General features: G+C 44.4%; 2 protein-coding genes across 2 annotated transcripts; one reads left to right on the top strand and one right to left on the bottom strand.

Moving 5' to 3' along the window:
• LOC109821885 lies at positions 6,788–9,962 on the bottom strand. Its single transcript, XM_020388042.1, has 2 exons — positions 8,955–9,962; positions 6,788–7,495 (listed from the first exon to the last, which is right to left on the bottom strand). The coding sequence occupies exons 1-2, from the start codon at positions 9,960–9,962 to the stop codon at positions 6,788–6,790; spliced, it is 1,716 nt and encodes a 571-aa protein (XP_020243631.1).
• On the top strand, positions 20,414–21,579 carry LOC109821884. The gene is made up of 2 exons (XM_020388041.1): positions 20,414–21,038; positions 21,494–21,579. The coding sequence occupies exons 1-2, from the start codon at positions 20,414–20,416 to the stop codon at positions 21,577–21,579; spliced, it is 711 nt and encodes a 236-aa protein (XP_020243630.1).

The raw sequence follows: 23,507 nt of genomic DNA, 5'->3' as shown, positions 1-23,507 counted from the left end.
CGTTCCGGTTCCCGTGTATTTTGGGAAGCGGGGCGTGACAGATGATGAGCTTGAGCAGGAGGAGGTTCAGCAGGCAGAATACAGCAGCACTACAACAACAGCAGATAGCTTGGCTTCCACTAGACCAATGCGAGTATACAAGCAGGTACAGAAGCTGGGGGCTGATCAACCCCTGAAGCACTATGGGCATGTTGATTTGGTTGAGTACGCACTCTCGGTGGAGGAAGATGAGCCAGTCTCCTTCAAGAAAGCTATTCGGGACAAGGATAGTGAGAGTTGGTTGGCTGCGATGGAGGAGGAGATGGAATCTCTCCGGAAGAACCAAACATGGGAGGTGGTCTCATTGCCCGTAGGAAAAAAAGCTATTGGTTATAAGTGTGTGTATAAAAAAAAGATCCTTCAGAGCTCGGTGGTATGAGATACAAGGCGAGGCTAGTGTCTAAGGGGTTTGCACAAAGAGAGGGTGTGGATTACAATAAGATATTTTCTCCGGTGGTGAAACACACCTCTATTCGGGTGCTATTGAGTATTGTTGCTCATGGTGATCTTGAGCTGGAACAACTCAACGTCAAAACTGTCTTCTTGTAGGGAGGCTTGAATGAAGAGATCTATATGCATCAACATGAGGGCTACAAGGTTGAGGACAAGGAGAATCATGTATGTTGCTTGAGGAAGTCACTGTATGGATTGAAGCAATCTCCTCGGCAGTGGTATAAGCGATTTGACTCCTTCATGCTGAAACATGGGTTTTCCCGAAGCGACTATGATTGTTGTGTTTACATTTGGAAGCTTCGTGGAACTGATTATATCTATCTCCTATTGCATGTGGATGACATGCTTATTGCATCGAAAAACAAGGTGGAGATAGATAAGCTGAAATCTCAACTTAGCAATGAGTTTGAGATGAAGGACATGGGCGCTGCTAGAAAAATACTGGGTATTGAGATTAGAAGAGAGCGGGCGAATCAGCGATTGTTCTTGAGTCAGAAGGGCTACATAGAGCGGGTGATCGCGAGGTTCGGGATGCAAAGTACAAAGTCGGTGGTGACTCCATTGGCTCCACACTTCAGACTCTCAGGTAAACAATCTCCCACTACAGCGGAAGATAAGGCACACATGGAGCGTGTTCCTTATGCTAGTGCAGTTGGTAGTTTGATGTACGCCATGGTGTGTACACGCCCTGATATTTCACAGGTGGTTAGTGTGGTCAGCAGATTCATGACGAATCTGGGAAAGGAGCACTGGGAAGCGGTGAAATAGGTCCTGAGATACTTGAAAGGTACCGCGAATACGTGTCTATGTTTTGATGGAGATACATGTCAGGTCGATGGGTATGTGGACTCAGATTATGCGGGCGATTTAGATAGACGATGATCTACTACTGGGTATGTATTCAAGATACATGGAGCTCCAGTTAGTTGGCGATCGATGTTGCAGGCTACAGTGGCACTTTCTGCAACAGAGGCTGAGTACATGGCTATGGCGGAGGAGTGAAGGAAGCGTTGTGGCTATGGGGTCTTCTAGACGATTTGGGGATCGAGCAGGAAAGCGTGAACTTGTGGTGCGACAGTCAAAGTGCGTCAAGTTCACCATGCTCGTACCAAGCATATCGATGTCAGGTATCATTTTGTGCGGGATGTCATAGAGGAAGGTGATATTTCTCTCATGAAGGTGCATACGAATGAGAATCCCGCAGACATGTTAACCAAGGTGGTGACAGGCAGCAAGTTCCAGCATTGCTTGGACTTGCTTCATATCAGGCCGTGTTGATATGCCCAAGAGAGCATGGCCCTTCGAGGCGATGATGGAGGTGAGGTGGAGACTATGTTGGAGAATAATTGCAGAACTACAGTTAGCTTGATCCCGGTGGAGGGTACGTAGGCAGTCGCGGTATAGTGACGCAGCTAGTTTGACTTGGATCTTTCTGGTGAAGTTCATGGGGTTCTTCTGGTGTTCGTTCAAAATTTGAGGTTTATCAAATGATGAACGAGGTGGAGAATTGTGATTGTGGGGCCCGCGTGAGGGACATCGGCTGATGAGGTTGCTGCTAACCCCTGTTCGCCCGCTGCCCACACGAGGTCGTGTGCACGATGGTCGAGGGCGGCGCCTAGCACACCACGCGCGGGAGTTTTTTCCCAGCGTCTCGTTTCCGCCGCGCGCCTTGTGCCCTCCAGCCACTTCGGTTTTTTCTCCTATAAATAGGAGAGGTTGTGAAGGTGTTTAGGTGTAGGGGAAAAAATCATTTGTGGGTTAAGTGAGGTTATAAAGAAGAAGAGAGTGAGTTGAGAGAAAACTTGTAATAAGTTTGGTATTTTCCTCATAGTGAAAACTCCCTCCGTGGACGTAGGCTAGTTAGCCGAACCACGTAAATCTCGTATTTGTATTTGTCTTATTTGTGAGTTGTCATAGCTTGTAGGTTCCCTCGATATTTCAGTCCTAGAACTGATGAGAGGAAGAGTGTATATTTCACTTTGATGAAATATATCACTTTCGATTCTTGTTTCCTTTGAGAAATAAAAATTTCACTATCTATTCTAGTTTCCTTTGAGAAACAAGAATATAGAGGTTGACTTGTGTTTTTGTGACAACACAAGCCAGGACTATCTCTCAGGTGATATCGCTTCCGCGGCGTGTGGGCGTGACTGTGCGACCAACACAATCTATTTTAAAGGTAATTAATATTATCTGGGATTCATAAGTCAAAGTGCTAGTGAAACAATTTAGAGGGTTTAAATAGCTATACTCTTGTAATGCACGAAATGTACTTGAAATTGATCCTTTGATTTTTCTATTCAAAACAAAGTAAGATCATCCACTGAACCAGATGCGATTATATTTGAAAGACTAATCTCTCTAAAACAAGCAAACCATAAGCAACAACTTGCATGAGCTAGAGTCGCATGCTCTCTTTTTCCTTTTTTTTCTTCAATTATATCGAACCTTACAACCATCCGAGTTACCAGCGGTGGGTTTATACTCTCTTAACTAAACAAACATATAAGATCATAACCCAGATTTATCCATTTATTCCATCCCAGGAAATTACCCCCATCTTCGTTGCTCTGCTTCAATTCATCACTGCACCCTGCACATCAAAAGAGTAAACAAACAAAATTACCGTTAGAACGAAAAATAATAGTACATGCAGATGTGTGGTACTATAAATTAAATGTTCAAATTCCACTGTCCACAAATATTTCAAAATTTTAGTCCATAAGTTCCAATAGAAACACAGTAAAGAAAAGCTACCAACAAAAAGAACCATAACATACTTAGCACAATCAGTGGAGGGGCTGATCTCATACGGCACAGACACACCACACTTAGCCGGCAGTGCACCAGCAAGCGAAATATTCGCCCGGCCGACAGGCCCGGCGGCCGCGCGACTTCAGGCAGCCGCAGGCCGACGTCGTCGGAAGCTGTGCGAGCCATCGACACGACACTCCTGATCCGTCGGCAGCAGTCGGACGAGGGGGGCGCGATCATGCCGTCGCCTTGGAAGTACCCGATACTGTTGGTTTTGAAGTAGGATCGGCCCAGTATCAAAGTTGTAAGCTTTTATAAAAACCTGAAGACAAAAACTTCCCTGGCTGATTTTTTTAGGAACCGAACACCAAAAGAACACAAAGGATTTGCTGGCAGGGAATTGTTTGTCTCTGCTCCTGTTGATGTGGCCGAAGGATTGATGATGGAGTGACTGCAGGGAAAGAAAACAAACCCTGATCTTGCGGATCGATGCAATACCGGAACAAAAAGCAGAGAGAGGAGAGAAGCGAACAGATGGGGCAGGAACCTTTTTTGGATTTCTTTTATTCACCGTTACTATCACTAACTCATCAATATGGTTTAGCATCATATATTATAGATAAGATTACAACTTCTAATCTTATCCAATAACTAGAAAACTATCTACTAACTAGTATTCTATTCTAACTAGAATTCTACTAACTAACAATCCTTGGACTGATTACAACTCACATTCTCCCCCTTAATCTGGACGAGATTCAAAGTCCCTTACTCCTAGAAGCTCCCGCATCTCGATGAACTTCACCCTTGCTAGTGCCTTTGTGAGAATGTCTGCTCGCTGCTCGCTCGTGCTCACGAACTCCACTTTAATCTGTCCTCGCTCAACACACTCTCGAATGAAGTAAAAACGTGTGTCGATATGCTTGCTTCTTCCATGGAAAACTGGATTTTTCATCAAGGCAATCGCGGACTTGTTGTCGACGAAGAGTGTGACCGGCTTGGGCTCACTCCCAATCACCTCGCTGATTAAACTCCTCAACCACAAGCCTTGGCATGCTGCTGCAGTTGCCGCCATAAATTCTGCCTCGCAGGATGATAATGCCACCGTCTTCTGCTTCTGTGATGTCCAAGTGACCAAACTGTCACCTAGATAAAATGCCATGCCGCCTGTGCTGCGCCTGTCATCAACATCTCTCGCAAGATCACTGTCAGTGAATCCCACCAACTCTTCATTGCCTCGACCTCGTTTGTACACCAATCCGTAGGACATAGTACCCTTCACGTACCTCAAAATATGCTTGACAACCTGTCTATGCAAAACTGTAGGGTGCTCCATGTACCTACTCACAATCCCCACGGCATATGTGATATCGGGTCGGGTGTGAGTTAGATACCTCAAAGATCCGATAATGCGTCTATACTCCGTCACGTCCACCGGTGTTCCTTCGGAATCCTTTCCAAGCTTTAGCTTTGTTTCCATAGGATATTGCGTCGGGTTGCAATCCATCATGCCGAACTGACCCAAAACCTTCTTCGCATAGGCCGCCTGCCTTAGTGCAATACAATCATCTCGCTGATCCACCTCGATGCCAAGATAATAGGAAAGTAAACCAAGGTCACTCATCTCGAACTCCTTCATCATTTGTTGCTTGAAAAGCTTTATCTCATCCGCCCTCGAGCCTGTAACGATCAAATCATCTACGTACACGCCAACAATGAGTGTATCCCCTCTCTTACTCCTTGTGTATACCGCCTGCTCCTGAGTGCATCTTGCAAATCCGATGCCCTTCATGCACTTGTCGAGGCGCGTGTTCCATGCCCGAGGTGCTTGGCGTAGACCGTAGAGTGCCTTTGAAAGCTTGTAAACCTTGTGCTCCTGATTCTTCACAACGAACCCTTCAGGTTGAACCACATAAACTTCTTCCTGGAGATCACCATTTAGAAATGCCGACTTCACATCCAGATGGTGCACCTCCCACCCATTCTGTGCTGATATGGCGAGGATTATTCTGATGGTATCAAGCCTCGCCACAGGTGCAAACACCTCATCAAAGTCCACGCCTTGCTGCTGGACATACCCTTTTGCTACAAGTCTTGCTTTGTGCTTGAGAATGTTACCTTCATTGTCTTTCTTCAGTTTGTATACCCATTTGAGACCAATGGGTTTGCAACCCCGTGGTAACTCCGTGAGTATCCAAGTCTTGTTCTTCTCGATGGCCTCCATCTCCTTCTCCATAGCTGTCCTCCACTCTTGATCTGATGCAGCCTCGAGATAGTTTGCAGGTTCTTCTGTGATCAGGAACAACTCCTCTGCAGGGAGATCAATCACCTCCGTCTCTGCATAGATGTCCTCTGCAGGAAGGTCGATCCCCTCCGTCTCCGCATAGATGTCCGCAAGAGATCGATAGCGTACAGGAGTCATAACTGCAGCTTCAGGGGGTCCGAACACGTCCAAAACAGTGGGGTTCGCTGCCTCCGCTGCAGTTTCTGGACCAGCGAGCAAACTACCCCTGGTTCGGCCTGCAACAATGCCAACATTTGCGGGTGTTTGGCCTGCAGCAGTGCCAGCAGCAGCAGCTCCTGCAGGAGCTGTTCGGTGTGCCGGCTGTCCAGGGTCGTCTCCGGTCAGCGCCGCTGCGATACGAGTTCCTGCAGGGGCTGTTCGGCCAGCAGGTTGTCCAGGAAAAACTGCAGCAGATCGGTCTGCTTGCTGTCCATTTTGGACTGCAGAGAATGCGCCGGTTGTTGTGTCGACAGCTGCAGTTTCGCCTTCCACTGTTATGTCCATCCAGCTGGGTGATCTTTCGACTCCATCGGCGCTCCATTCCCACTCTTTTCCTTCCTCAAACGCGACATCCCTGCTGACACGTATCTTGTTATGTTGAGGGTCGTATAGGCGATGCGCTTTGCTTCCTTCCTCTACCCCAATATACACCATTGGCATGCTCCGATCGTCGAGTTTCTTGTGAGAAGGACCTGCAATCTTCACATGCGCCATACATCCAAAAACTCTCAAGTGTTCTAGGTGGGGTTTCTTACCAAACCAAGCTTCGTAGGGTGTGTGGTCGTGCAACGCCTTGGTTGGTAGTCGGTTGAGGATGTACACCGCGTGCCTAACCGCTTCGCCCCACATGGTTCCAGGCATATGCATGCTCTTAAGTAGGCTCCTCGCCATGTCCATCACCGTGCGATTACGCCTCTCCACTACACCGTTTTGCTGCGGGGTGTACGGTGCAGTGAGATGACGCTTGATGCCGTAGTCTTCACAAAACTTGGTGAACTCCTTTGACAAGAACTCGCCACCACGATCCGTCCTCAATGTCTTCACCTTGTGGTCACATGCATTCTCAACCTCTGTTTTGAACTTCTTGAAGGTTTCACAAGCTTGACTCTTGGCCTTCAACATGTATACCCACATCCATCGGCTGAAATCATCAACAATAAGAAGGAAGTAGCTGTTACCCGCAAGTGTGGATGGGGTGATAGGACCACATAGGTCAGCATGTAGTAATTCCAGCGGCCTCTGAGCTCTGAAGTTTGCTTACGAAGGGAACGGCAGTCTTGCTTGCTTGGCGACAAGGCATCCTTCGCATAGTTGATTCGGGTGCAAGATCTTTGGCAATCCGGAAGCCATCCTCTTATCAGTCATCATCTTGAGGGCGAAGAAATTGACATGCCCAAGGCGAGCATGCCATAACCAAGCTGGATCGTTAATGTTCGCCATCAAACACGCCGGCTTGCAAGTCTTTAACTCTATCCTGTACAATCGGTTAGTTGAACGTGTCACCCTCATCAAGAGAGCACCGTTCCTATCAAACACCCTCAGGAACTCACCAGAAATAACAACGTTGCTTCCATCTTCAGTCATCTGACCAAGGCTAATAATGTTAGATTTCAAACTTGGAATATAATATACCTCAGGTAGTAGCCTTTGATCGCCGTTGTTGCACTGAAAGAGGATAGAGCCTTTCCCCTTGATCTCTACCGCGGATCCATCACCAAACTTGACGGTTCCCTTGATGTTCTCGTCGAGCTCCTTGAACTTGTCTCGGTGGCCGGTCATGTGATTGCTAGCTCCGTTGTCAAGATACCAAGTGTTGTTGTCAACATGTGCCTCCCCCGCTGTAAGTAAATCCGGCACCACCTTCTCCTCATTAAGCAAAATAGCACTTGACGATTCCTCTAACATAGCCATCATCAAGGTTGGCTCCTCGTCATATGCACGGGTGAGATGAGCCTCCTGTTCATGGTTGCGGCGTTGCTTGTGACACTCCGACTGAAAGTGCCCGTTCTTTTCCTTCCTCGAACACGACATCCCTGCTGACATGAATTCTGCCGTGTTGAGGGTCGTAGAGGCGATGTGCTTTGCTTCCTTCTTCTACCCCAATATACACCATTGGCGTGCTCCGGTCGTCGAGTTTCTTATGAGAAGGACCTGCAATCTTCACATGCGCCATACATCCAAAAACTCTCAAGTGTTCTAGGTGGGGTTTCTTACCAAACCAAGCTTCGTAGGGTGTGTGGTCGTGCAATGCCTTGGTTGGTAGTCGGTTGAGTATGTACACCGCGTGTCTAACCGCTTCGCCCCACATCGTTCCGGGCATATGCATGCTCTTAAGTAGGCTTCTTGCCATGTCCATCACCGTGCGATTACGCCTCTCCACTACACCGTTTTGCTGCGGGGTGTACGGTGCAGTGAGATGACGTTTGATGCCGTAGTCTTCACACAGTTTTGTGAATTCCTTCGACAAGAATTCGCCACCACGATCCGTCCTCAATGTCTTCACCTTGTGGTCACATGCATTCTCAACCTCTGTTTTGAACTTCTTGAAGGTTTCACAAGCTTGACTCTTGGCCTTCAACATGTATACCCACATCCATCGGCTGAAATCATCAACAATAAGAAGGAAGTAGCTGTTACCCGCAAGTGTGGATGGGGTGATAGGACCACATAGGTCAGCATGTAGTAATTCCAGCGGCCTCTGAGCTCTGAAGTTTGCTTGCGAAGGGAACGGCAGTCTTGCTTGCTTAGCGACGAGGCATCCTTCGCATAGTTGGTTCGGGTGCAAGATCTTCGGCAACCCGGAAGCCATCCTCTTATCAGTCATCATCTTGAGGGCGAAGAAATTGACATGCCCAAGGCGAGCATGCCATAACCAAGCTGGATCGTTAATGTTCGCCATCAAACACGCCGGCTTGCAAGTCTTTAACTCTATCCTGTACAATCGGTTAGTTGAACGAGTCACCCTCATCAAGAGAGCACTGTTCCTATCAAACACCCTCAGGTACTCGTCAGCAATAACAACCTTACTCCCATCTTCAGTCATCTGACCAAGGCTAATAATGTTAGATTTCAAACTTGGAATATAATATACCTCAGGTAGTAGCCTTTGATCGCCGTTGTTGCACTGAAAGAGGATTGAGCTTTTCCCCTTGATCTCTACCGCGGATCCATCACCAAACTTGACGGTTCCCTTGATGTTTTCGTCGAGCTCCTTGAACTTGTCTCGGTGGCCGGTCATGTGATTGCTAGCTCCGTTGTCGAGGTACCAAACGTCGTTGGCAACTTGTGCCTCCCCCGCTGTAAGTAAATCCGGCACCACCTTCTCCTCATTAAGCAAAATAGCACTTGACGATTCTTCTAACATAGCCATCATCAAGGTTGGCTCCTCGTCATATGCACGGGTGAGATGAGCCTCCTGTTCGTGGTTGCGGCGTTGCTTGTGACACTCCGACTGAAAGTGCCCGTATACTCCGCAATTGAAGCATTTAATGTTGGACTTGTCTCGACCACCGCTTGTGCTACTCTCCCCCTCCTGGCGAGCTGCACCACCATGGCCGAAACCACCTCCTGGACGTCCTCCTCTGCCGCCGAAGCCGCCTCGGCCTGCCTGGCCGCCGTGCTCCCCTCCGCGGCCTCCGTGGTACTGCTGTCCGCTGCCGTGGTACTGCTGTCCGCCTCGGCCTCTTTGGCCACGGCCACGCCCACGACCGGCCCCGCGACCTCGTCCTCGACCGCTGCCATCATTGGTTGTAGGTGTTGAGAGGAAGCCTCCGCCGTTCTTCTTGCTCCTTGCTTGCCACTCCGCATGCGTCAACAATAGGTGATCATCGACGTTGTTTCGAAAAACACGTGCCCTCTCCTCGTGGGCTTTGAGGCGCCCGATCGCCTCCTCGAGTGTCATGTCGTCGATGTCCCCGAACTGTTCAATCGTGGAGACGATAGTAAGGAATCTCTCCGGTACCGCCCGAAGTAGCTTTCTGACGACGTAGTTCTCCTCCATCTCGCCGCCTAAAGCCCGGATCTTGTTGACGACTCCTGTCAACTTCGTCGAAAAATCGTCGACGTTGTCATTCTCCTTCATCCGGAGAAGTTCGAACTCGGACTTCAAGGTCTGCACCTTCGCGTTCCTCACACGATCCGCTCCTAGATGCATTGTTTTCAACGTCTCCCATGCCTCCTTTGCCGTTTGCTTCTCTGCAATCACCATCAAAGTCTCTTCAGGAATCCCCTGGTAGATGGCCGCCAACGCCATCTGATCCTTCCTGTGTTCCACGGACGCGCCTGCCGCGGGCTCAATGGCATCCCACACGTCTTGAGCCTTCATGTAGACTTTCATCTTGATTGCCCACGAAGCATAGTTATCCCTTGATAGCGTCGGGGATTGAAGAGTGAGCGAACCCACCTTGGTCGTCATCTTCTCCGAACTCGTCATCTCTTCAGATCTTGGTTGGTACTTAGGCATACACCGCTCTGATACCACTTGTTGGTTTTGAAGTAGGATCGGCCCAAGTATCAAAGTTGTAAGCTTTTATAAAAACCTGAAAGACAAAAACTTCCCTGGCTGATTTTTTTAGGAACCGAACACCAAAGAACACAAAGGATTTGCTGCAGGGAATTGTTTGTCTCTGCTCCTGTTGATGTGGCCGAAGGATTGATGATGGAGTGACTGCAGGGAAGAAAACAAACCTGCACTTGCTAATGACCGAACAAAACAGAGAGAGGAGAGAACGAACAGATGGAGCAGGAACCTTTTTGATTTCTTTTATTCACGTTCTACATAACTCATCAATATGGTTTACATATATATAGGATTAAGATTACAACTCTAATCTTATCCAATAACTAGAAAACTATCTACTAACTAGTATTCTATTCTAACTAGAATTCTACTAACTAACAATCCTTGGACTGATTACAACTCACAGATACAGGGGTACAGGGAGCTGTAGACCGTCATGCATGAGGTCGCGGCCGCTCGCTGAGGGGGAGCCACCAGCGCCGCCGTGAGCAGCAAGGCCAGTTTTGCAGATGGACGAGACATCGTTGTGTTGTGCGGTAGAGGATGAGGTGATAGCGAGAGGAGGTGCAGTGAGGGAGTGTGGAGTATTTATAGAAGAAGGTGTAGGGGGTTTGGATGCCCTCTGGCTTTAAAAAAGAGTTCACTTCTCCAATTCATCACAATCTGTTTAGTATTTACTATAATCATGCAGTCATTTATTTCATGTAAAATTGTAAATTATTAATAAATTCTACTCTCATTCTACCTAAAAGTCGAAGTTAAGTAATGTTGAGTGAGTTTCAAGCAGTGTAAGTACTAATAAAATAGTTTAAAGATTATAAGTATGTGAAACATAATTTGTAAAGGTTTATTAATTTGCAAGCGACTCCTATAAGGAAGAGCGAAGCGCATTTAGGAAGCTTAACGAGTGTTCGAATACTTCTTCTTGCACTGGCATGCTCTATCTGTGTACAGAGGAGGGTCTAATTTAATCAAAACCATATATTGTTTAGTGCGTATATTGTTCTGTGGATAAACATGGTTTGCAACTTTACATTATGTAAAATTATAATGACTGTGATTTTTATAATAAACGAAATGGTAGAAATGAGATTTTGAAGCTGTGTTTTTACAGTTAAATCAGAAGTTAAACGTCCACAATTCAATTCTTTGCGGTGATATTAATGAGGATGAATGGCACTAACTATTATGGCTAAGATTGCAGGAAGCCAGTAAATGTAGGAAGGAAGGCAATGGTGACTTATAAAGAGGTGATCGATAAGAGGAGGATAGAATGGGGGACAACCAATTGAAGTTGCCTGCATGCTATGTTCTGAAAACTGTGAATGTTTTGATTTGAGGAGAGGCGAGGCTGGCCTAAAGACTCTATCCTCTCTTACACGCATACATAATATAGAGACTAAATGTGGATTTTGTATTTCAATTTTGACTGATGTTTTGTTGATGTTCTACATTAAAGTCAAACATTCGTAGCCATAGGATAGATCATTAACACGTATAGATATAACCATAGGATAGATCATTAACACGTATAGATCATAAAAGATTGTATGGACGACGTGTGTCACAATATCGTTACGATCTGAATATATTGATGATCTAAACTATACAAGTCTGGGTGTGTGTCTTATTAGCTGTATACTAGTCAAGCGCATTGAGGGACACACTTAACAAGATCTCTAGTTCCTAGCTTAAAATAACTTCAAAGTTCGAATGGTTGTGCACAGGAGTGCAAACTGCTCGGATGCCATACAATACTTATCAATTATCATGTCTGTATCTACTTACCAATCACAGATATGAATACAAATATGCCTCGGTAAGAAAAGCTCATATCCATATCTATTAAAATATGATAATATATACTTGCATATATAAAACGGATATGAGAAAACCAGATAATATTGAAAAAATATAGTTCATATGACACAAGTGAGTTCGTTAATATGTTCAATACATTTGAAAAGCTAAGATTATATTTCATGATCATCAAACTTAATCTTCAATCCATTAACTAAAGGATTAAAACTATTGCAACTATATGACTAACATATCCAAATATTTCGAATAAACAACAACAACAATAAAGTCTCTATCCCAAGTGTTTGGGGGTCGGCTACATGAATCCTATTCTTCCATTCTGTTCTATTATTAATCATCTCCTCTGTTAAGCTAATCATGACCATATCCTTCTTAATTATTTCCAACGAGTCCTTCTAGGTCTTCCTCTGGATCTCTTTGCGCTCCATTAACTATAATATTATAACTTCTCCTAACCAATGCACTAAGAGATATACATTGTACATGACCATACCACCTTAATCGATTCTCTCTCATTTTATTATCTATAGGAGCAACCACTAATTTACTATAAGCGCACTCATTTCTTATTCTATCTTTTAGTGTATAACCACAAGACTATCTCAACATTCTCATTTCTGCTACACTCATTGTTTACACATATTATTTTTTAATTATCCAACATTCTGATCCATAAAATTTTGTTGGCCTTATAACTATTCTATAGAGTTTTCCCTTAAGTCTAATAGGTATTCTATGATCACACAAGACTCCCAAAGCTATTCCAATTTGATTTGACCGACACCATCATCCTCAATCTCACCATCATATATACCAAATGACTGATCCTAAAAAGTAAAATTGGTTGCTTTTAGATATTTTTTTATCATCAATATATACTATAGGCTCTTTTCTTTTTTTCCTAGTTTTACTAAAAATACATTCTATGTATTCTGTTTTTATTCTACTAATTCTAAAAGCTTTAGTTTCAAGAGCATGTATCTACTTTTCTACTTTAGAAATTATATGTATTCTACTCTCATCAACTAATACTATGTCATTAGCAAATTACATACACCATGACACTTCATCATGAATGTCTTGTAAACTCGTCCATAACTAAAGCAAAAAGATAAGGGCTTAAGACTGACCCTTGATGTAAACTTATGGTTATAGGAAATGACTTAGTCTCTCCTTCATTAGTTCTTAGTCTAGTTGTTACTCTATCATACTTAATCACGTTAATATATATATGAGATACGTATTTCTTTTCTAAAATTCACCACATTACCCGACCATTCTGTTTTGTAATGGTCTTCAAACCTGACTCAAAATTCAAACTGCACCTGATGTTATCTAACCTCCAACTGATCTAATGTGACACGAGTCGGGATTACCAGGAAATAATCCATGCTAACGTAGTTTCTAAAATTATGCAATATCTTCTAAAAACTTTCAAGGCCCAGAAAGGTTAAAGTACTCTCAGGCTACATAACATCTGTTGAAGACTGATTCAAAGATTTGATATTTTGCTAATTTTTTCTATTTTTTAATTTGTTAGCTAAAATTTTGATCTTTGGTTGTTATTTTGTTAGTGGAGTAGTTGCTAATAAATCTAAAATTAGTTTAGATTTTATGGTGCTTAACTTGTTTTGTAAGCCTATAAAAAGGCACTTTCAGTTTATGAATAATATGTAACAAAATCTGTTAGGAATTTAATACCTCTTTTCTTAATGCAACAGAAACGCAGTATAGAGAAAAGTACACAAGATTTACGAGGTTCGGCAACTGCCTACGTCCTCGGGAGCCACACAGATAATTTCTTATTAATCAAACAAGAAATTACAATTATAAGAGCAGATCAAAAATGAGATCTCTCAAATGAACATTGTAGCTACAGTGTTAATAATTAAAGGGTATGAACCCTTTCAATTCTCACTTGAGAATAAATAAATACCCCCACAATATAAAGCACCCCTTCTTTAATGATCTCTCTCTCTCTCTTTAATCCCCTCTCTCTCTCTCTCTCTTCTTAAATCCCCTTTTAATCTCCCCTCAAAATCCCAACTCTGAGCGCTGGAGAAAAAAAGAAACGAAGAACGAAAGGGAAAAAAATCGCCGCCAGAGATGAATCGGAGGAAGGGGGAAAAAGCCGAAACCCTAGGTCGACGGGGGAGGGACTTTTATAGACGGAATTGACAGGCTGGCGACAGCCTGTCGCCAACCACGCGAGCGTCCCTCTTTGACGCCAAGGTCGGAGGCCCCGAACGCAGAGGTCGGCATCGCCAAACGCAGAGGTCGGATCCCTGTGACGCAGAGTTCGAACCGTCAAAACGCCGAGGTCAAAAAGGGTTCGAACGCAGAGCTCGAGCTCGCCTGCGACCATCGAAGCTCACCTGGGCTACGCCTCCAGCTTCGCCTGCGTCGACATCGAGCTCGTCGGAGCTCCTCGCCGGCGCTCCTCATCGGAAATGAGGTTTGATCTACACCCTATTCTAACAATCTCCCACTTGGAGATCAAACCGCCGTCAACAGGCTATCTCATCAAGCTCCTTTTCTGTGTGGCTCCGCCCTCATCATCTATACATGAAGGCCAACTGAAGTTGCGCACAACTCCAGTTTCTGAACAGTCACCGTCTTTGTTAACATGTCTGGTCATCTTCCAACAGGGATCTGATGAAGTGGTACCGAAGCGCAATATGTTTCGTTCTAGAATGAAATGCTGAATTCTTCGCCAAGTGTATCGCACTCTGACTATCACTGTGCAAAACATTCTTCTCCTGTTTGAATCCCAGCTCTGTCAACAAACCCTGAAGCCATATTATCTCTTTACTGGCGTCAGTCACTGCAACGTACTCAGCTTCTGTAGTGGATAGGGTAACAATCTTCTGTACCTGTGACATCCAACTAACAGCTGTAGTTCCAACGGTGAATACATAGCCGGTGGTGCTTCTTCGATGATCAACTTCACCGCCGAAGTCTGCATCTACGTACCCTTGCACTTCTACCTCTCCCTTACCAAAGTGCAAACACTTCTGTGTGGTGCCTCGTAGATATCTCAGAATCCACTTAACCGCTTCCCAATGAGCTTTTCTTGGATTCGACATAAACCGGCTGACCACTCCCACTGCATGGCCAATGTCTGATCTCGTACAGACCATTGCGTACATCAAGCTTCCGATAGCTGAGGCGTAAGGAACCTGAGCCATACTCTCTTTCTCTTCTTCTGACTGAGGAGACTGATCCCTCGATAGACGAAAATGGCTGGCCAAGGGTGTGCTCACAGGCTTGGCATTGCCCATATTAAATCTCTGCAAAACACGGTTTATATACTCTGTCTGAGATAACTGCAAGAGACCTCTCTTCTTATCTCTCGTGATTTGCATTCCAAGGATCTTCTTTGCTGGACCCAAGTCCTTCATGTCAAACTCCTTTGACAGCTGCTGCTTCAACTCTTGATATCCTCCATATCTGCACCTGCAACCAACATATCATCAACATACAGCAGTAGGATGATATAGCTGGACTGATATCTTTTGAAGTAGCAACAGTGGTCGGCGTTGCACTTCTGAAAACCTTCCTTGTGCATGAAGCCGTCAAACTTTCTGTACCACTGTCTTGGGGCTTGTTTCAGGCCATACAAGCTCTTCTTGAGTCTGCACACCAGGTTCTTCTTCTTTTCTTCTGAGAAACCTTCTGGCTGGTGCATGTATATCTCCTCTTCTAGATCTCCGTGAAGAAACGCCGTCTTCACGTCTAACTGCTCGAGATGAAGATCTTCAATTGCTACAATACTCATCACGGTCCTGATAGTATTTAGCTTCACCACGGGAGCGAAAATATCGGTGTAGTCAATTCCTTCCTTCTGCTGGAAACCTTTGACAACTAGCCGGGCTTTATATCTTCTGGAACCATTTGTTGTGGAGTGCCTTCTTACCCGTGGGCAACTCAGCTAGTTCCCACGTTTGGTTTGATATGAGAGACTTCATCTCATCTTTCATGGCAAGCTCCCACTTGCTCGCATCTCCACACTGACAAGCTTCATCATAGCTTTCAGGCTCCCCACCATCTGTCAGCAACAGATAGTTCATATATCTCCTGTTGGGTACAGGAGGACGAGAAGATCTTCTTAATATCGGAGCTGGTGCGTCGGGCTCCTACGCACCATCTTGTCCAACAGGCTCTTTTGGCTGAGGATCTTCTGCATTGGGTTCTTCCGAGAGGTTACTCGGGACATCATCTGCATCTATAAATGTGGACTCGCTCTCTGAGTCGTCAGTCTTGTGCATGTCCTTGTACATCACCTTCTCGTTGAATATTACATCTCTGCTCCTGATCACTTTCTTGTTTTCGTTGTCCCAAATGCGGTAGCCGAACTCATCTTCACCATAGCCGATGAAAGTGCATTTCTTTGACTTGGGATCAAGCTTATTCCTGCCTTGATCACTAATATGCACGTAAGCTACATAACCGAAAACTTTGAGATGTGAGAGTTTTACCTCCTTTCCGTACCATACCTCCTCTGGTATTCTGTGCTCCAATGGAACCGATGGACCTCGGTTGATCAAGTAAGCTGCTGTGTTGACCGTTTCTGCCCAGAACTGCTTCGGTAGGCCTGACTGTACTCGAATGCTTCTGGTTCTCTCTGTCAACGTTCGGTTCATCCGCTCAGCTACACCATTTTGCTGAGGCGTGCCTGGCACGGTTCTCTCCATTCTGATCCCGTGCTCATAGCAGAACTTCTTGAATCCGGTGTCTTCATACTCACCGCCATTGTCGGTCCTGAGCTTCTTTATTCTCAGACCGGTCTCATTCTCGACCATAGCTTTCCATCTCCTGAAAGCTTCAAATACTTCTGACTTATGCTTCAGAAAGTAGACCCACACTCTCCGAGAGTGATCATCGATAAAAGTCACGAAGTAGTGTTTTCCACCAATGGGCGCGGTGGTTGTTGGTCCCCAAACATCTGAGTGAACGAGCTCTAGTTTCTCTTTCCTGGGGGTTCTGCCACTTGTCTGAAAGCTGACTCTCTTCTGCTTTCTAAGTATACATTCTTCACACATATCCATCTCCACTGACTGCAGTCCTGGGAGTTTTCCCTTTGTGTGCATGATTTTCACCCCCTTTTCACTCATATGACCGAGTCTCTGGTGCCACAGCTTTGAAGTCTCATTGCCTGCTGCAACTGAGATCAAACAACGTGCACCTGCTGTCATATACAGGGTACCAGTCTTCCTGCCTCGGGCAATCGTCATTGCGCCCTTTGAGATCTTCCAATCATCTCCATGGAAGGTCGTGGTATATCCTTTGCCAGCCAACTGGCCTACGGATATTAAATTCTTTCTCAGGTCGGGAATATGCCTAACATCCTTCAGCTCCCATACAGACCCGTTCAACTTAATTTTCACCACGACTTTGCCCACAATAGCACATGGTTGATCATCACCAAGATATACGTATCCAAGATTTTCGGGGTTATACTTTTCGAAGAATTCTTTCTGAGAGGTAGCATGGAACGACGCTCCTGAATCTAACACCCAAGATTCCTCCTTGCTCTCCAAAGAGCATATCAATGCGTCGTCTCCTCCTGAAGTGGAGGTGACATTCACCTCTGCCTTCGTCTCCTTCTACCTCTTGATTCTGTATGCAATACTGAAGAGGTTGTAGCTTCACCCGTTTCTCTCCGTCGGATCTCCTCACTGAGAACCAAATCACGAACGTCGTCGAACTTCAACTTACTGTTTCCCGACGAGCTACTCACAGCTGTGACTGTAGCGTTCCAACTCTCTGGTAGGGAAGACAAAAGTATCAACGCCCGAACTTCCTCATCAAACTCAATCTCAACTGAACTCAATTGGGTTGTAACCGTATTAAGTTCATTGAGGTGTTGTGCTACTGACGCGCCTTCCGCCATTTTCAGATTGAATAACCGCCGCATCAAATGAACTTTGTTCGCGGCTGATGGCTTCTCATACATGTTTGAGAGTGCTGCCATAAGACCTGCCGTGGTCTTCTCCTTCGCTATGTTGAACGCAACATTACGAGTCAACGTTAATCTGATAACTCCGAGAGCTTGTCTATCTAGAAGGTTCCTCTCATCTGCCTTCATAGAATTTGGCTTCTTCCCCGATAGTGGTTGATACAGATTTTTCTGATACAGATAATCCTCTATCTGCATTTTCCAGAATCCGAAATCTGTTCCATCAAACTTTTCAAGTCTTATTTTCCCTTCATCTGCGGCCATGGCTCCCACTTGAATCTGACTTCCTCTAGATCGTTTCACGCTCTGATACCAGTTGTTAGGAATTTAATACCTCTTTTCTTAATGTAACAGAAACGCATTATAGAGAAAAGTACACAATATTTACGAGGTTCGACAACTGCCTACGTCCTCGGGAGCCACACAGATAATTTCTTATTAATCAAACAAGAAATTACAATTATAAGAGCAGATCAAATATAAGATCTCTCAAATGAACACTGTAGCTACAGTGTTAATAATTAAAGGGTATGAACCCTTTCAATTCTCACTTGAGAATAAATAAATACCCCCACAATATAAAGCACCCCTTCTTTAATGATCTCTCTCTCTCTCTTTAATCCCCTCTCTCTCTCTCTTCTTAAATCCCCTTTTAATCTCCCCTCAAAATCCCAACTCTGAGCGTGGGAGAAAAAAAGAAACGAAGAACGAAAGGGAAAAAAAATCGCCGCCAGAGACGAATCGGAGGAAGGGGGGAAAAAGCCGAAACCCTAGGTCGACGGGGGAGGGGCTTTTATAGACGGAATTGACAGGCTGGCGACAGCCTGTCACGCGAGCGTCCCTCTTTGACGCCAAGGTCGGAGGCCCCGAACGCAGAGGTCGGCATCGCCAAACGCAAAGGTCGGATCCCTGTGATGCAGAGTTCGAACCGTCAAAACACCGAGGTCAAAAAGGGTTCGAACGCAGAGCTCGAGCTCGCCTGCGACCATCGAAGCTCACCTGGGCTACGCCTCCAGCTTCGCCTGCGTCGACATCGAGCTCGTCGGAGCTCCTCGCCGGCGCTCCTCATCGGAAATGAGGTTTGATCTACACCTCATTCTAACAAAATCTTCTCCCTCTTTTTTCCAACATGGTATCAGAGCACCAGTTTTCTTAGGTTTGTAAGGATTTAAAAAAATAGAGTGATCAACCTTTGTTTTTAGTGGCATCCAACAATTTTTCGCTTCCATACCACATCCTCAATGGAGATAATTATCAATTTTGGGCTATCAAGATGAAATCACATTTGAAAGCTTTGAGTTTATGGGAGGTTGTTGAGGGTGACTATGAGCCGATCTCTCTTCCACAAAATCCAACCCTAAAACAAATCAAGAAACACGACGAAGAAAAAGCAAAGAAGCCAAAAGCCCTCTCTTGTATTCATTCGGCCGTGTCGGACGGAATCTTCATAAGTATAATGACTTGTGAATCACCTAAGGAAGCATGGGAGATGCTAAAGGAAGAGTTCAAGGACAACGATCAAACAAAATTGATGCAAGTTCTGAATCTCAAAAGGAAATTTCAGATGCAAAAGATGAAGAAATGTGAGACCATCAAAAAGTATGTCGGTAAGCTTATGGCCATTGTCAATAAAATTAGATTGCTTGGTGAAACATTTTTAAATGAAAGAGTGGTTGATAAGATTTTAGTGACTGTTCCCGAAAGGTATGAGTCCAAAATTTCCTCACTTGAAGATTCTAAAGACCTATCCAAAATAACTCTAGTGGATTTAGTCAATGCCCTCAGTGCCGAAGACCAAGGAGATCAATGAGAGAGGAAGAAAATGGTGAAAATTTTGAAGAAGCCTTATTACCCAAGACTTCATCTTCAAAAGGGAAAGGCAAAGGCGTCCAATGCAACAATTGTAAGAAACTTGGCTATGAGGAGAAGGATTGTTGGCATAAAGGAAAACCTCAATGTCACAAATGCAAGAGATTTGGTCATATCCAAAAATATTGTCGATATAATGGTGAAGAACAAGCAAACATGGCACAAGCAGTTGAAGAAGAAATTTTATTCTAGGAATCATGGTGAGATGTGCACCATGGAGATATTGAGACAAGTGCTCTATCAATATTTGTGGAGAGATGTGCTCCTTTAAGAGAATGTTGGTGATTATGTGCATCAACAAGATAGAGATGAGAAGTGCATCACAAAGTAAAAAAGAAGTGTTTTACAAGATTATGGAGAGAAGTGCTCTATGAAGATTCAAGAGGAATGACAAGAAACTTCGAATCAAGTGGGAATGTTGAAGACTGATTCAAAGATTGGATATTTTGCTGATTTTTTTTGTTTTTTAATTTGTTAGCTAAAATTTTGATCTTTGGTTGTTATTTTGTTAGTGGAGTAGTTGCTAATAAATCTGAAATTAGTTTAGATTTTTATGGTGATTAAGTTGTTTTGTAAGCCTATAAAAAGACACTTTCAGTTTATGAATAATATGTAGCAAAATCTTCTCCCTCTTTTTTCCAACATGGTATCAGAGCACCAGTTTTCTTTGGTTTGTGAGGATTGAAAAAAATATAGTGATCAACCTTTATTTTTAATGGCATTCAACAATTTATCGCTTTCATACCCCATCCTCAATGGAGACAATTATCAATCTTGGGCTATCAAGATGAAATCCCATTTGAAAGTTTTGAGTTTATGGGAGGTTGTTGAGGGTGACTATGAGCCGACCCCTCTTCCACAAAATCCAACTGTAAAACAAATCAAGAAACACGACGAAGAAAAAGCAAAGAAGCCAAAAGCCCTCTCTTGTATTCATTCGGCCGTGTCGGACGGAATCTTCACAAGTATAATGACTTGTGAATCACCTAAGGAAGCGTGGGAGATGCTAAAGGAAGACTTCAAGGACAACGATCAAACAAAATTGATGCAAGTTCTGAATCTCAAAAGGGAATTTCAGATGCAAAAGATGAAGAAAGGTGAGACCATCAAAGAGTATGTCGGTAAGCTTATGGCCATTGTCAATAAAATTAGATTGCTTGGTGAAATATTTTTAAATGAAAGAGTGGTTGATAAGATTTTAGTGACTGTTCCCGAAAGGTATGAGTCCAAAATTTCCTCACTTGAAGATTCTAAAGACCTATCCAAAGTAACTCTAGTGGATTTAGTCAATGCCCTCAGTGCCGTAGACCAAAGGAGATCAATGAGGGAGGAAGAAAATGGTAAAAAAAATTGAAGAAGCCTTATTAGCCAAGACTTATTGTTGGCATAAAGGAAAACCTCAATGTCACAAATGTAAGAGATTTGGTCATATCCAAAAATATTGTCGATATAATAGTGAAGAACAAGCAAACATGGCACAAGCAGTTGAAGAAAAAATTTTATTCTAGGAATCATGGTGAGATGTGCACCATGGAGAGATTGAGACATGTGCTCTATCAATATTTGTGGAGAGATGTGCTCCTTTAAGAGAATGTTGGTGATTATGTGCATCAACAAGATAGAGATGAGAAGTGCATCACAAAGTAAAGAGAAGTGCTTTACAAGATTATGGAGAGAAGTGTTCTATGAAGATTCAAGAGGAATGACAAGAAACTTTGAATCAAGGGGGAATGCTGAAGACTGATTCAAAGATTTGATATTTGGCTGATTTTTTCTGTTTTTTTTTTTTTTTTAGCTAAAATTTCAGTCTTTGGTTGTTATTATGTTAGTGGAGTAGTTGCTAATAAATCTGAAATTAGTTTAGATTTTTATGGTGATTAAGTTGTTTTGTAAGCCTATAAAAAGGTACTTTCAGATTATGAATAATATGTAGTAAAATCTTCTCCTCTTTTTTCCAACAACATCTCCATTTCAAAAAAAAGGCAGAGGTACTTAATCAATAGGATATCGATATATATAGTTCACTCCTCAGAAAATTACATTAAAAAAACTACAAAAAAGCTTTCTGAGAATGTCAAAATTGAATGAGAAGGAATTATCTAATTAACAACTATAATCCCTATGAATTTTTGCACCGCTCCCGTTTCTTCGTCGGGTCGTAAATCTAAAGAGAACGAAAATACCAGCAACGTTAGACAGAAATTCTGTTGGCGTTAAATGGTAGTTAGCACGTGCGTAACTTTTGCACTGTTTTTATGTGATGCCCTTTAAAATGAATTATTGTAAGTCGCGAGGACGAAAAGTTGTGCAAACCAAACAACGCACAGTACCAAACTAAAGAAACTCGCCCCGCCTTTCTCAGGTGCTGCACCTGCGGTTGTTGGCGCATCCTCATGCACATCGAAGTGGAAAAGCTGCAGGATTCGATCTTGCAGCGGAAGAAATATTACAACTGAGTTTGCAGTTTCTTACGACGATGAGTAGGGACGCTCTACATCATTGGTTACGGAGAACCTCTGAAAATTATCAAGAAAAATGATAGAGGCACACCACCGGACACACCCTCAGCCACACTCCCTCTTCAGCCACACTCCCTCTCCTGCTACTGTAGCAAGGGAGGGAGTAACCCTCAGCCACACTCCCTCTTCAGCCACACTCCCTCTCCTGCTACTGTAGCAAGGGAGGGAGTATGGCGGAGGGTATGTCCGGTAGTGTGCCTGTAGCACCTCCCAATTACCAATCACAGCTCGTTACCGAGTGAACCCCATAAATAATATTTTATAAGAAAATTTAGTTACGGGGCACCTTAATAATTAATAAAATGCGAACTAATCAAATATAAAATAGAAAGTCAGTTCGCACATTAACTAGTTAATTAGTCCGGAGGCGTCAGATTCCAATCGTCCACAGCCGTCCTCGGCCGGCCGTTCTGTTTTGTCATGCATGCCAAGCTCACTTCCAAGAACTAAAAAAACCCATTTTCGTCTCCGAAACTGATCGGAAATGGGCTGCGTCCAGGCGAGGCCCTCGTCCCCGTCAGGCACCAGCGGGCGGCCTCGACAAGATGAAGCTCCGGAGCGGGTACGTCCCCGCGCCCGCGCCGCCAGGCCCAGCCGGCCTCAGCCGACGGCAAGAACCCTGACCGGACCGCGGAAGCCGATGAATATTGGTACTGGTGTGCAGAGAGTAAGGTCAGCAGGGGTGATTACCGAGGAGGAGCCTCCCGTCGCTGTGGAGGAGGCGGGTCGTGACGGATGCCCAAGTGGCTCGCTGATAACGTTCCACCGAGGTTCTTGCTGGACTGGTGCCCCGCAGCGCTGATGCCTTCGTCAAGCTCGATAAGGTATCCTTCTCATTTTGCTTATGACTTGCGTTATAGGTATCGGCGTATGCGCTACTCTGTCACCTTTTTTGAAATTTTCAAGATTCCCTCCCTCGCCTGAGCTAGGATCATTTTGCATATATACTCGCGCAGGTAGGCCAAGGAACTTATAGCAATGTGTACAAAGCCCGAGATCGCGACACTGGAAAGATAGTTGCTTTAAAGAAGGTTCGATTCGATACGTCAGAAACTGAGAGCATAAGGTTCATGGCAAGGGAAATCATGATCCTGCAGAAGCTGGACCATCCGAATATCGTTAAGCTTGAAGGCCTTGCCACTTCTAGAATGCAATACAGCCTCTACTTGGTCTTTGAATTTATGCACTCTGACTTGGCAACGGTCATCTCTCGTCCCGGGGGAAGGCTAACGGAACCTCAGGTTCTTCACTACTCTGACAGATATTCCTGTAGATTTTCGGCCCTTGATC

The sequence above is a fragment of the Asparagus officinalis genome, chromosome 8, assembly GCF_001876935.1.
Source record: "Asparagus officinalis chromosome 8, Aspof.V1, whole genome shotgun sequence".
Classification (NCBI taxonomy): Eukaryota; Viridiplantae; Streptophyta; class Magnoliopsida; order Asparagales; family Asparagaceae; genus Asparagus; species Asparagus officinalis.
Note: the sequence above shows the minus strand (reverse complement) of the source record. Positions and strands in the feature narration are given on the sequence as shown.